Source organism: Colius striatus, chromosome 3 (genome assembly GCF_028858725.1).
Source record: "Colius striatus isolate bColStr4 chromosome 3, bColStr4.1.hap1, whole genome shotgun sequence".
Classification (NCBI taxonomy): domain Eukaryota; kingdom Metazoa; phylum Chordata; class Aves; order Coliiformes; family Coliidae; genus Colius; species Colius striatus.
The window spans coordinates 99,171,224-99,185,547 of record NC_084761.1 but is presented as its reverse complement, the minus strand read 5'-3'; the positions used below and the strand labels follow the sequence as shown (position 1 = coordinate 99,185,547).

At 47.3% G+C, this 14,324-nt stretch overlaps 1 protein-coding gene across 2 annotated transcripts in view; it reads right to left on the bottom strand.

The window, feature by feature from the left end:
* Positions 1–14,324, bottom strand: part of EXOC6B (exocyst complex component 6B) — a 333,967-nt gene that overhangs the window by 66,176 nt on the left and 253,467 nt on the right. For both annotated transcript variants that reach the window (XM_061993512.1, XM_061993513.1), the window contains exon 20: positions 10,710–10,783. In XM_061993512.1, the coding sequence (XP_061849496.1) occupies positions 10,710–10,783 (74 nt within the window). The remainder of the gene's footprint in view (positions 1–10,709; positions 10,784–14,324) is intronic.

Sequence of the window (14,324 nt, the reverse complement as noted above, 5' to 3'; positions counted from 1 at the left end):
CAGCATGGAGGGGATTCTCCTCCCACCAGCACAGGCCAGCTCCTGCTGTTCATGCCCCACAGCAAATGCCTAAAGTTACAGCAACCTGCTCCAGAGTGGATGGACCACGAGCAGCCAGAGCTGAAGGTGCTCAGAAGGAGGCAAGCTCTACAGTTGAGCCTTAATAGGAATAAAACCCAACTAAAACATGTTCCCATATTCTGGTGCAAGGTCCCTTTCCCCTGGGGTTCTTCATGGAGTATCATCTGCTTGCTTCATCATAAAATATATAGGGAAACAAAAGAAAGGAATAATAAGTGATTGCATAATGTTTTACTGAATCACCCTCTGCACACAGTCTGGGAAAGACAGACATCCTTTCTGTGTTAACTTCAGCAGATGGGCACAGCAGCATGGGGAGTACAGGACCAAACCCCAGACCCGGGGGTGGCCAGAGCACAGAAAGCCCAATCCTTTCTGAGAAAACCCCAAGGCTCAGCCTAAAGAATAGATTAAAGTGAGAACAGAGTGTCTCCCAACCCAGAACCTTCTGATTTCGACACCTAAACAGAGCTGGTGTGCTGTTTACTTGAGGAACTTAACACCCAACCATGAGGTAGAAAAGCCTATTTCTTGCTTTCAAATTCCTCATTTCCTCCCTTTCTTTCTTCCTCTAGCCCAAAAATCTCCCAACGATTGTTTGTTTGTTTTCATTGTGCCAGCCTGCAAAGTGTCGACAGACTCCGCAATTTCCATTGCCATGCCCTAATGAAAGCAGCCCAGACAGCACTCTCTGTGTAAGAGAAGTGCCAACAGAATATGTTTGCACTCTTGCTCTTTTTTTTTCCCCTTCTTCTTTTTGTTTGAAAGCTCTTGGGAGCATCCAGGCACTTTTAATTCCTCACCATGCCAATACATCCTTCCTGGATCAAGAGTGATGGACTCTGAGTCCAAGCAGCTAAACAGACCAGAGATATGTGTGATTTTAGTACAATTGAACTACGAGAGGCTACGTTTCAAGTAACACTAACACTAGCTTAAACCCACCAGAGCAAGAAAAAACAGAGTTAAGGCTCTAAATCCGCTCTGAGCTCGTGCCTTTGTGTGTCTTTCCTTCTCCCCATCCCCTTTCTGCAGAGCACTGCGAGTAGCAGCTGGATTTTCGGTGCTAAAGCATCCTTCCTTTGTGAGTCACACAGTTAACACTGATGTAAAAATAAATAAACTACTTAATGTGTCCTTTTTCAAATACTGTTGGGGTTTGGGCACTAACAACAACAAAAATGTACCCTGAGCCTAACAAGTAAGAAACACAGTGGTTTGGCCAAGACCCTGGAATGTCCTTCCTGGTGCGCTGGGTTAGCCACAGCCTGGGGCATTCCTGCCTGGCTCCCTGGGAAATGCCTGCCTGACAAACCGTGTCTGAGCACATCTCCATGGCCATTCACATAAAGGTGCAAGGGTGTGGAGTAAAAATGCTTCCATCTGCTTCCATGATGGGTTCTCCATCATAGAATTATGGTCATAGCGTTGTTTTGGTTGGAAAAGACCTTTAAGATCATTGATAATGGGCAATTTAAGATAATAGAGATGGGTAAGGAAGCTGGTGAAGGGGCTGGAGCACAAGTCCTTTGAGAAGCAGCTGAGGGACCTGGCAGTGTTCAGCCTGGAGAAGAGGAGGCTGAGGGGAGACAGGAGCACTCTCTACAACTCTCTGACAGGAGGCTGCAGTGAGCTGGGGGTTGATCTCCTCTCCCAAGTAGCAAGTGACAGGACAAGAGGAAACAGGCTGGAGCTGCCCCAGGGGAGGTTGAGGCTGGAGCTGAGGCAGAACTGTTTCCCTGAGAGGGGTGTCAGCCCCTGTGCCAGGCTGCCCAGGGAGCTGGGGCAGTGCCCAGCCCTGGAGGGATCCCAAAGCCGTGGGGCTGAGGTGCTGAGGGCCGTGGGGTGGTGCTGGGCTGGGCAGGGTGAGGAGAGGGGTTGGATTCCATAATCTTAAAGGGCTTTTCCAACCAAAATGATTCTATGATCAAGTCCAACCACTGTCTTCACAATGCCAAGTCCTCCACTAAACCACATCCCCCTCAGTACCTCAGCTACTCATTTTTTGAACATGGAGCATCTTTCCAGATGAGAGCTCTGGGTAAGCAGAGCATCACCAGAGGTGCAGGATGACGGGAAACACGTCCCCATGTACTGCAGCCCAGCCTAATCTTTAGGAGGTTTTGACATAGCTTGCAAACCATCTCTTGCTACTCCTTAGATGTGCCATAACTGCTTTGAAACAGCTTCTAATCAAGGTCTTACATGGTTTCCAGAAAAGGGAAAGTGTCTTGCTCGGATGTTACACACCAGGGTTTAAATGGATGATGCTAACATCATGGCAGAAGGATCGGGTGATATTAAGAGTATGAAATAAGGCAAAAAATGGCCTCTCATGAAACATCTGTGGGGGCTGGTTTGTTCATTTTGGTTGGGTTTTTAAGTCATTCCTTCCATTTTTCTGCTTCTTCACCTCTTCCAAGAAAGGAAGATACAGAGTAAGAGATATATGGATGGAGACATCTAAATACCTTGATGAATGGGAATTGAAAGGGTATTTGAAGCATAAGGGGCGACATGGAAATTGGTTCCATGTCCTCATGAGACCTGCAGCCATTGAGGGCTTGTTCACAAGTGAAACAGGTATTGTGTTCTCACCATAGAAGGTTTCTAATCTGAACTGAAGGATATAACAATAATCAAAGAATGGTAGAGGTTGGAAGAGATCTTTAGAGCTCATCCAGCCCAATCCCCCTGCAGAAGCAGCTCCCACCTGGATCAGGTGGCATAGGAACATGATCAGCTCCACCTTCCAAAGACCATACTCACACAACACGAGTATATTAAATTCTTAAGGTTTTAAATAGGCCTTAGAAGCAATCTTTTCTGGGTTTGCACGTGCCTGGTGCCAAACTTTAGCCTGGGAAGGGGCTGCCCAGATGGGCTGTGGAGTCTCCTTCTCTGGAGACATTCCAACCCAGCTGGATGAGTCCCTGTGTGCCCTGCTCTAGGTGGTGCTGCTCTGGCAGGGGGGTTGCACTCGATGAGCTTTTCAGGTCCCTTACAGCCCTTGAGATTCTGTGAAACAGTGTAAGGCAAATTGTAATAAATATACAGCTTTACACAAACTGTTGCTTTCCACCAAGTGATTACTGCAAACATCTCCAAAGGTGATTTCATTCCAAGAAAGGCTTTAGAAAACAAATCCAGGCATTTCTTGAGACAGAAAGCTAATGCACAAGTCCTTCTGTTCGTTTGTTAATAAAATTATCCCATTACTCCACACAGACAACTTTTGAGAGGAAACTCAGCATGATGCTGGCGTGGCCCAGACACCACTGAGGTCCACCATAAATTAACACCAGGCTACAGCTTTGAAATTGGTTTCCCCAGGCAATCTGGCCTTCAGGAAAAATAAAAACACAACACAGCATAATTGGGGTCTATGGAAAGAGAGAGGTGTGACAGAGGATGAAGGTGATAATATCTCCACTTCTGGGAACCTGATGTGGCTCTGGCTTCTGAATGCCTAGAAAAAGCATTTATCACATTCGCGGGTGTTGGGAACAAAACACCATTTAATTGGCAGTAATGTGTTGGGTTGCAAGTCAGGCACAGCTGGCCTGCCTTTTCTGGTCTCCTTCGTCTGTTTAGACTCTTCAGGTCTTCATGTTTGCACAAGCACCCAGCAAAACGGGGAGTTATTAGTTAGCCCGTAGGCACTGCCGTAATGAACGTGATTAATAACGGTGGATGCATTATCCAAAAAGATACCAATCAGTGGAAGGAACTGGGAGAGGAGCAACAAAAGTAATTAACAGCCTGGAGATACGATCTTAACAGCAAAACCCTATATTTAAGGGTAATGATCAAACTCGCTCAAACCCATCGTTGCTGGGTAATTAAGAATTAAGGCTGCGACTGGAACATGTGTCTTCACACCTTTTGTTCCCTCAGTGCACAAGAAGATGACATTTGCAATGAAAGATTAATGGAATTCAACATTTCTCTTGACACCACTTGTGAGGCAGCTGTGGGCTGGGCACAGAGAGCCAGCCAAGGGCTTCAGATGGCTGGGCTGGAGAGAGACTGTGGCACAGGCCATGTAGCAATGGTTAAATAATTAAAGCAAGCACTATTAAGCAAGGACAGAACAGAGGGTAAACACAGGAGTAAAGGGATGCAGCTAAAAGGAGAGAACATAGGTTAAGCAAGATCTAAAGTCAAGTGTTGTCTTCCCACGGTAAAAGGATGCAGTTAAAAGGAGAGGAGAGAACATAGGTTAAGTGAGATCTAAAGTCTAAGTGTTGTCTTCCCATGGTAAAAGTCCCCTTGCAAAGAGGACTGAACACTAGAGATGATCAAATACTAAAATGTACAAGAGTGTTTCTCAGAAAGAAATAGTGTATGGATGTAGGTGGGACCTGCTTCTGCAGGGGGGTTGGAGTGGAGGGTCTCTAAAGGTCCCTTCCAACCCTACTACCATTCTATGATCCCTCATGCTGCAAGAGCAGTGCAATGGGTGTTTGGGAGAACCAGCCAGGATGAAGATGAGCAAGGGGGCACAGCAGTGTGCAGAACGATTTTAGATGGAAAATAGTCACTGGCAAGGAAGCAGACGAGCTGAAACCCGTGAGTCACCTTTTCATCTTGGTGCATCCAAGGATTAACACGGCAGCTACTCTGTCTGCAACTCCTCTTACAACAGAACGCCGTGCTTCAAAGACACAAGCAAGTACATGCGAAGAGGAGGCACCTCGCCGAGATAGTTAACTTAATTGATCCTCCCTCTAATACCATTTTCAACTTCTGTTGCATCTACCAACAAAACAAGTAGGGGGAAAGAAATAAGCCAAACCAGTTTCACATCTAATGAGCTTCTCTCCACGCCGCTGCACACTCATGGCACTGGCAGCCACTCTCTCAGCAGGATCAGGACTGGCTCCAAGGCTCACCCGATGTCTTGTTTACACACTGCTCCTGAGAGATGTCATTAGGCTTTGCAGGGCAGAGAAACCACATTCAACCACAAAACACAAAGACAAAAAAACAAGCCAGGGCTTCCTTCCTGGTGGGAAGAAACCTGCACGCTGTCCTGGATGGTGCCTCGGAGCTCTTGGAGGGACTGGCTCAACCTTCCTACTATTAAACTGCCTCAGGTAACAGAGCAGAGAGGTGGCCAGAGCATTGAGGTGTCACATCAAGGCACAGACTCATGAGCACTTGGCCCTTCAGCCCAAATCAGCAAGGGCTTCCCCTGAGCTACCATGCCCAGGGCTGGGTGTGGAAACCCTGGACAACACGGCAGCAGTAGCAGACAGGGCTGCATCTCACTTGGTACAGGCTTGCCTTGCACAAGTCCAAGCTTCCAAATGCCTTTTAAAGGAGCCTACAACTGAGTCATAGAGATTTAAAAACCTTATTTATCATCTGCTGTTACTGATTTTCTCAATGTAACCTCACAGTTTGCTGTTCCCTACAATGGAACAGGTGATCCACAGAATCCCAGAGTGCTGGGGGCTGGCAGGGCCCTGCAGAGCTGCTCCAGCCCCAGCCCCTGCTCCAGCAGCTTCCCCTGGCTCAGGGGGCACAGGAACGTGTCCAGGTGGGGTTGGAAACCTCCTGAGAAGGAGCCTCCACACCCTCCCTGGGCAGCCTGGGCCAGGGCTCCCTCCCCTCAGCACCAAAGGACTTTCTCCTCGTGTTTAAGTGGAATTTTTTGTCTTCTAGCTTGTGCCCCTTGTCCTGTCACTGGCCACCACAAAACAAACACTGGCCTCATCCTCTTGACACCTGCCCTTTAGGTATTTATCAGCATTGATGAGGTCCCCTCTCAGCCTTCACAGAATCACAGAATCTCAAGGATTGGAAGGGACCTCAAAAGATCATCTAGTCCAAACCCTCTGCCAGAGCCTGGGCTAAAAAGAGATTCCTCAATACCAAGCATAGACCAAGAAATTCAGGTTTCCCTGTGGGTCTTTGTCCAGGCTGAGTTCACGCTGCAGCTTTTCTCCTCTATCTCAGCTCCTGTTTTCAGAAAAACACGGAGGATTGTTCTACCCCCAAATCCCATCAAACACATAGTGCCAAAACGGACCAGAAGGTTCAGGAGTCATTGGGAGAAATTAAGATGGACACAGAGAGAGAAGAACTGTCCGTTTCATATGGCTAAAAGCTCCTGCCTAACTTTGCACAAACACAAAAACCCCCTCCAGCAACTATGCAAACAGTGCAGAAGAGGTAAGAAACCTGTACGAAGGGAAGAACAGGGTACGGAGCAGGGATGGAAGGGAACAGTCTGTTATAAAGCATCTCTATCAGAGGTAGCAGGTAAAATTAATGCATCAGAGGGAGATCTCTCATTACCCAGCTGGGTGGCATCCAACATGATCCCACAATAACCACAACCAGCTCTCAAACACGGTGAAAAGACGCATGAAATGTTTGCTATTGAGCAAGCAGCAAGCAGAAGGGCTGTTCTACACACAGCAACAGCACTTGCCTGTCTTAACCTCACTGACGGAGTTTGAAGAGCTGATGCTCAAATTTGTCACCACCACCAAGTTACAGCCATAAAGTAAGTGATGGGGGAGAAGAGTGGAATCTCCCTGTCCTCGTCCCTTGCACATCTGTGTGCCTCCAACAAGACAGGCTCCTGCCTGCCTTCCTCTAAATCTCCCTCGGTGCTTAAGTTTGCACTTGCAGAGGAAATTCAACACAGGGGGTTTATAATTCACTGGACAGATAGAGAGGCCTAGAGTGAGGAGCTGCAACCCACTGAGGACGTTCCCTCCCTAGAGCTCAGAGTGAAATTCTTCGAGTGCTGGAGACAGATTTTCCTTGGCGGGCAGCCACGAGTGTCAATCTGGCTTCTAGGAGAGATCAGCACGGCTGTGCATTGCAGCGACTTCACAGACAAACATAAAAGCTTCCTTTTCAACTAACTTTCTTATAATAAACCCATGAAAATGAAAAGCTAAAACATTTCCAGCTGGCCAGAAACTGCAGAGAGAGAGAGAGAACAGTGAACTTATTGCATGTGCAGGCGTGGGGCTGATCTGAAAGCTCCTGGAGATCTTCAGTGGTATTTGGGCACTCAGTGGTGTTTGGGCAGAAGGACCTAAGTCGCTTTTGCAAGAAAGATGCAAAAGACTGAATTATTTAGGCACCTTTCACACTTTATCAAGGTTATTTATGGAACTACATTCATTTCAGATTTCTAACACACAGCACTGAGTGCCTAAGAGCAAAGTTTAAACTTTAAGTGGAAAAAGAACTATTGTTTCCTTGTAAAGCCTTAAATACTTGAGTATCAAGGGGTTGGAATAGATGATCTCTAAAGGTCCCTTCTAACCCCTACCATTCTATGATATAAATCACTGTCAGACCCTGGCTATAAAAGGGCTCCTGCTAAAGGATCTGAGATGAGGCTTGGTTTATCATTTCATTAGAGGCATTTTATGGATTTAGAATTCTCCCAGGATGGGAAGAAAAGTCCCTTTTAAAATTACTGTCTACTCAGAAGAGCAACTTTGATTCTCTGGGCTTGACTCTTTCCCTCTTTACCATACAGTGATGGAACTGATCCCCATTTCCTTGAGCACAAGGGGAAAATGGGACTTTCAATGTACAGAGGGATCTCAACACTTGAGTCTGCTGCACTGAAAGGGAAGGAACTCTGATGCTCCCAGACAATGACATTTTTATTGAGGTTATTTTCCACTACAAGGATCTGTACTCGAGGCACAAACCAACTCACTACATCTTTCTTTTCTCGGTCAGTCCCTCAGACTTCAGCATCCCACACTACTCTGACAGTTTTCTCTCATCTACACTTACTCTGGAACAGCTAGCACTGAAATACAGCGGGAAGGGAAGGGGAAATCTCTTTGATCTCTCTACTTACTTGGTGCATTTTTTGCCCAGTCATTTTTCCTCCCTACACAGCCAAGCCAGACCGCTCCTGCTTGCTCGTGCAAAGCCACACTTAATTGACAGAACAGCTCCAAGGTATGCATAAACCCACCTGAAATGCAAACCTGAAACTCCTTTCAACATTTTGAGGAGCCTGTCTAGGTTTCAGGTTGGAAACAGCCCTTCCCCAGCAACACTGGTGTTCCTTCCCTGGCAAAGGGAAACGGGCAAAAACACAAACAGTTGCAGGTGATGTCTTTTTCCATGGTTGCAGCTTGAAGTCAATATTGTGTTAACATTTAGTGGTTTAAAAGATAAAGAATGCGATGTCCAAACTGAGCAAACTGAACACAAGAACAAATTAAAGACCTCTCTTTGCTGTACCTTCATCCACCCACCCTTCCAGCTATTCAGAATCTCAAGGGATGGAAGGGACCTCGAAAGCTCATCCAGTCCAAGCCCCTGCCAAAGCAGGACCACCTAGAGTAAGTCACACAGGAACTCATCCAGGTGATCCCAAGCCCTGCAGCTGCAGATCAACAAGCAGCATTGGAGATGGGATGGTCCCTGAGAATCATAGAATGGTAGGGGTTGGAAGGGACCTTTAGAGATCATCTAATCCAACTCCACTGCAGAAGCAGGTCAACGTAGATCAGGTTGCATGGGTTCACGTCCAGGAGGGTCATGAAGACTTCAAAGGAAGGAGACTCCACAACCCCTCTGGGCAGCCTGTTCCAGTGCTCCATTACCTGAAGCTTTGCACAGATGGAGTTTGGTGATACATGTCATGAGATTAGGTCATTGATCGGATCAAGGGAGCTGGGAACTACCTCACCTTTGCATGTTCTTGTTATCTCAGCAAGTCAGTGAAGGGTGAACTCTTCTCTGCTTGGAGCAATGAGATGTTGTTCACTATCTGTACAATATCTGGCATCTACAAGCATCCCTGTTACCCAGATCTAAGGCTGCCTGTCCTCACCTGAAACTCCACCAGAGCACTTCACCTTTCTCCTCTCAACATTCAGAAAAGCTATTATTTTTAAATGCAAGTAAAAACATTGGGACTACCTTCCAAAACAAAGAAGAAAACACCGTGTACAAACAAGACCGTTAGACAGAGGAGGAAGAGTTGTAGAGGGCTACTGCTCAGCTTTCTCCTCACCTGAGCTGAATCCATTTGGCTGCCTTTTGCGCTTATGAACCACAAAAACATTCAGCGCTAATGCACCAGCTCACCAAGTGTTTCTTTTAAGGCATTTCATTCTTCAAACAGCCACAGCTTTCCTCTTCCAAACCCCTGCATTCATGTCTTCGTGCTTGGAAAACGACCAAAGCCTCCACATTTCCTTACACCCAGGAGGCTGCAAGCGCCTCGCCTACCACGGTCAATAAAGAGCCAAGAAGTTAATGAAGATAAAAAGTGTCAACGCAGAGCATTGATAACACACACCTTTCCCCATGCAGCTCTTTTGACCATTTTGCAAACAAATTGGGCAGCTGGTGGCAGGTCCGAGCCCGAAACGCCGACGCACGAACACCTCAACGTTATTAAACCTATTGCTGCTCTGCAGAAGTGTCGTGGGATGACAGATTGCTTCCCCCCTACCCCCCAGGCACATCGAGTGGATTCAGAGAAGTTCTCAAACCCTTGTGGGTTAAAAGCAGCTCCAGCATGAGTCAGGGTCCCATTGGTAAGGAGATCATCGATACAAGGGATTATGCAGATTTAAGAAATACCCTCGGCACCCGAAAGTTTTCAGAATGCAAACTACGTCAACCCTGAAAACAAGAGGCACTGCATCATGATGGCAGGAGGGACAAAGCCGGGGGGGGTTAACAGACAAAAAAAGATTGTTTTAATAGGAGAGAAGCATCAGTCATTGAGTCTTACTTCATTCAGACTTTCTATCCTACCCATCCATCTTCAGTGCCAAGAGATGACAGGACCACCTCACTTTTCCCCCCTCAGCCTAGTATATCAATAATGCCCATTTCTACCCCAAACAAATGACTCTCTAGAATGGCCCTTTTCCCTAAATTGGCTTGCCAAGCCCCACAAATGCCTCAGTACCTGCTATGGTCAACTTGGCTCTAACGGGGCCCCCTCCAGAGGTGGGCAACCAACGGGTGGAGCCTTCCCCAATCATCTTCCTTCAACAGCCACTTTGTCATTCATGGCTGGGGGACCATCTGCGGAAGAAGGGTCTGGGGAGGGAGGGGAGGCGGTGGGGGCTTGTGTGGGGGGAGGTGTTGCCAAGCCAAAGATGGACCCCAACGGGCGCGCACGCAGACCGACCCTCCCCACACCGGAATGCAAATTCCTCCGCCCTCGCAAAGAGGGGGGAAAAAAAACCCACCCTGCCTCGGTGGGCATTATCTGTGAACAAAAGTGCTCGAGGCGGGCGGTCTCTGCATCACTGCTCTCTCTGTCAGCACCACCTGCTCGGCGGCAGCCCGCAGAGCCGCCGCGGTATCTTTCTGCCGCCTCCGCAGAAGCCAACGGGAGCACAATGGACCCCATCGGCCAGGGTCAGGAGTGGTTTTTCTTTCTCGCCCCCATACCACCAGCCCTTTTCACCTCTACCATCTCCAAGACCCCCGGAGAGCTCAATAAGGAGGTGGCTTGGAGGAAGGAGGAGGAGGAGGGGGGAAATATAGGTCTCTGGCCGTAAATCGCCGACGCCGTTTCCCCTCCTCTCCCTTTCCTTAAGACCTGATGGTCTTCAGTCACACATCTTAAAAGAAAAACAAAAAACAAAAACACAAAGACTTACTTGTCTCAAGTCGATGAAGGCCAACTGCAGCGTGTCCCCTTGGAACCCAGGCACTGGGCCGGATCTGGCAAACTCTGTGGGAAAGAAAAGAGGATAAAAAGCGCCTTTAACTAACCATGGACAGGGAGATTGGCAGACGGATGACAGGGAAGACAAGAGAGGCTGGGGGAGAGGAGGACCGCGCTTCTAAGGAGTCATGTCTCCCTCCCTTCAGCGTCTTTGTTCGCCCTTCAAAATTCGTGTCATCAAAACACCATTAATTCCACCGTCCTGACAGCAAGGAAACTGTACTAATTCGACCTGAAATTTATTCCCATGAGCCGTACTGGGCTTCAGAGTATTTGTTTTGTGAACGGACAAACAACAACTCGCCGAGAAGAAAGGGGGGGAGGGGGGTGGGAGGGAGGGATGTGGGGGGGTGGAAAAGTTTTTCCTCTCGACACAATAAAATCTTCAGCTGTGAAACCCTTTTCAGTTCCGAAAGCTATTTATGTTTTAGGGCGCTGAAGGAATTTTCTAATTTCACGCCTGTCGCCAGGCCCCGCGAGCATTCATCAAAAAAATATGCCCAGCAGCATCATTAATTATCAGGCAGCAGATTATTTGCATTATCTGGTGTGGAGCGCTCTCGCCAGCATAGTGTCACCCACCCCCCCCATCCCCCCCAAAAAAGGGGAAGGATCACGGCCATTCCGGGGCATATTTATTTATGTTGGGATGAAGACATCTGACAACTGAATAACGTTGGCTTCTGAAGAGAAGAGAGGACTTCCAAGGGCACGTTTACCTCCTTCCAGTGCAATCTGGGCAAAATGTCATACTCAAGACGTTTGTTTTGTTCTCAGACGTTATTTAAACCGAGCCTAAAGCCACGGAGGAGGACCTGAAGGAACCCACGTGTGAGGACCTTAGCTCTTCTGTTGAACAGCTTCTACTCCGTAGCATTCGTGAAGCCAACAACTGCACACAGCCAAGCGTGTCTTCTAAAGATACGTCTGAGGTTGATTTTGCTCGACTTCACTTACTTTTCACTCTCTTTATCTACACAAGTAACGACTCGCTCCGTGTCTCTGCCCGTATCTCTTCTCCTTGTGCAACTTTCCATCACCAAAGAGACCTAATTGATGAAGCTGCAACTCAACATCGGGAAAGACTCAAGAAAGAGCTTCTGTCTTTGGCTGAATTTTGTTGTTCTTGCAGACACTGAAGATGCTGCACGCTGGAACAAAACCTTTTCTTGAGATGCAACTGAGTGTGATGGTAGAAAGAAGAAAGAAAAGGCAAACATACACCAACCTACAGACTTTTCAGTCACATATGGCCCGTTATTGACCAACTGTTCTGGTTTTTACCATAGAATGACCCTCAAAACAGCTCCTGCAGCCCCACAAAGCTGAGGACTAAGGATGGCTTGACAATAAGGAATGTTTTGTCTTGTGTCTCCATGACTGCACAGAGGTACTAATAGACAGAGCCTGTCCTTAAACGCTTAGCAGAGTCTCCTCTTGGAATGCTTCTCCTTCCAAAAGTTATCTGATTTTCAAGTGAATGTCACAAAAGAAGCATCAATCATCATGGTCCTAATTTTTAAGGACTTCCAATAGCAATCCAGCCATATGAGCAGTCCCTATGGCTCTAACAAGAGCAGACTAATGAATAAGACAGCAGGACTCAGCTCTGTTCTTCAACTTTCTTATTCCTGGAAACCAGTGAGGGGTTATTTGTCACTTTTCTTCCCCCATCTTCCTTTAAAATCTTGAGAATATCCTTCACAGTGGACACAGATACATCTCCAGAGGGGCAGTGGACAGTTTTCAGACATCCACAGCTTTGCATTTGAATGCTTTCAGATGCCAAAAGAGCTCTAAGATTGAAACGATCGCTCATCTTTCCAGTGATCACCCAAGTGACAACTGCTGCAGGACAAGAGCGAAGAAAACTAAAAGCATCGCTTTTATCCAATGCTACTGCTAGAATAATAACATACAAAAAAAGAGAAAGCACGTACATGACTGTTTACATTTGGATTTTGGATAGAAAAAGCATAAAACAAAGCCAGGTGAAACCGCCTATTGTTTTGCCCATGGACTTTGCCACTTCTGCACAGGATGGGACTGGATGGAGACAGGAGCTGCTCAGTTTCCAGCCAGTCTCACTGACCAGTGCTGCAATATTCAGGCTGCAAACAGTAGAAAGAGAGTTTATATTTAACCTCAAAAGCTGTTTTAATTAACTCTAACTGCAAAGGCATTTTAATGTACGTTCGCTATAAAGTTTGACTGTAGCGTTCCTGTGCCAGCACACACACGCAAGGGAGGACTAACACAGACTCTCTGATCTGCAAGGGATAAATCATCTTTACACATTCGCTGTACACCCCACTGCCTCATCTGGAAAAATTATCCCAAAAGCCACATCAATCCTACAACACCCCCACTTTGGAAAAGCACGTACCTGAGAGGCTAAACACATTTAGAGGTGAGAAAGGGCATTTGAGCATCCCTTCGAGGGATGCAACTGCCCTGGGTGGCTCAGTCTCACAGGCAACCCTGAGTTGAGGGACTAGCTGAACCATGTCCTCCCCTCCTCTATGGATGGGGTCATATGATGTTACTGATTATATCTGGGGAAACACTGGAAAACAGAAACCCTGAAAGGATTGCAATGAAGGAAAAACCATCTATTTCGGATTTAAGGGCTTCGCAGCTGCTAGGAATCTATTTAGAAGCACACATGGAGTTGTGAAATTTAAGATGTTCCCAAGAGCATGAATTTCGAACCCTCACGAGGAAAATGCCTGTGACTGGGTCTTGAATGTTTTCGCAACGCTCATGAATTTATCACTACTGTCATCTGCTCATGAGCAACCCAAGATGGATTTCGATCCGAGACATGGTGGCTCACGAGCAGCTCACCTTTAGCTCTCTCTTTGTAAGGACCCCTTATGGGAGGAAGGCTGGGAGAGTTATGGAAGTGACACTGCCCTTTAAACCCATCACATTACAGCTATGATAGCATGTTTCCTGGGATGCATCAAGAAGAGTGTGGGCAGCAGGTCAAGGGAGGTTCTACTCCCTCTCTACTCTGCCTCAGTTGGAGTCCTGTGGCCATTTCTGGGCTCCTCAGATCCAGAGGGACAGGGAAGTGCTGGAGAGAGGCCAGTGCAGGGCCACCAAGATGATCAGGGGACTGGAGCATCTTCCTGATGAGGAAAGGCTGTGGGACCTGGGGCTGTTCAGTCTGGAGAAGAGGAGACTGAGGGGGGATCTTATTAACAGTTATAAATATCTCACTGGTGGGTGTCAGGAGGTTGGGGCAGCACTTTTTTCTATAGTAGCCAGCAACAGGACAAGGGGTGATGGGATGAAGTGGGAACACAAAAAGTTCCACTTAAACATAAGAACAAACTGTTTGAGTGAGGGAGCCCTGGCCCAGGCTGCCCAGGGAGGGTGTGGAGGCTCCTTCCTTGGAGCTCTTCAAGACCCACCTGGACACGTTCCTGTGTGACCTGATCTAGGTGAACCTGCTTCTGCAGGGGGGTTGGACTGGATCATCTCTAAAGGTCCCTTCCAACCTTCCCATTCTATGATATCAAATCAACGCTTGCTGCAACAG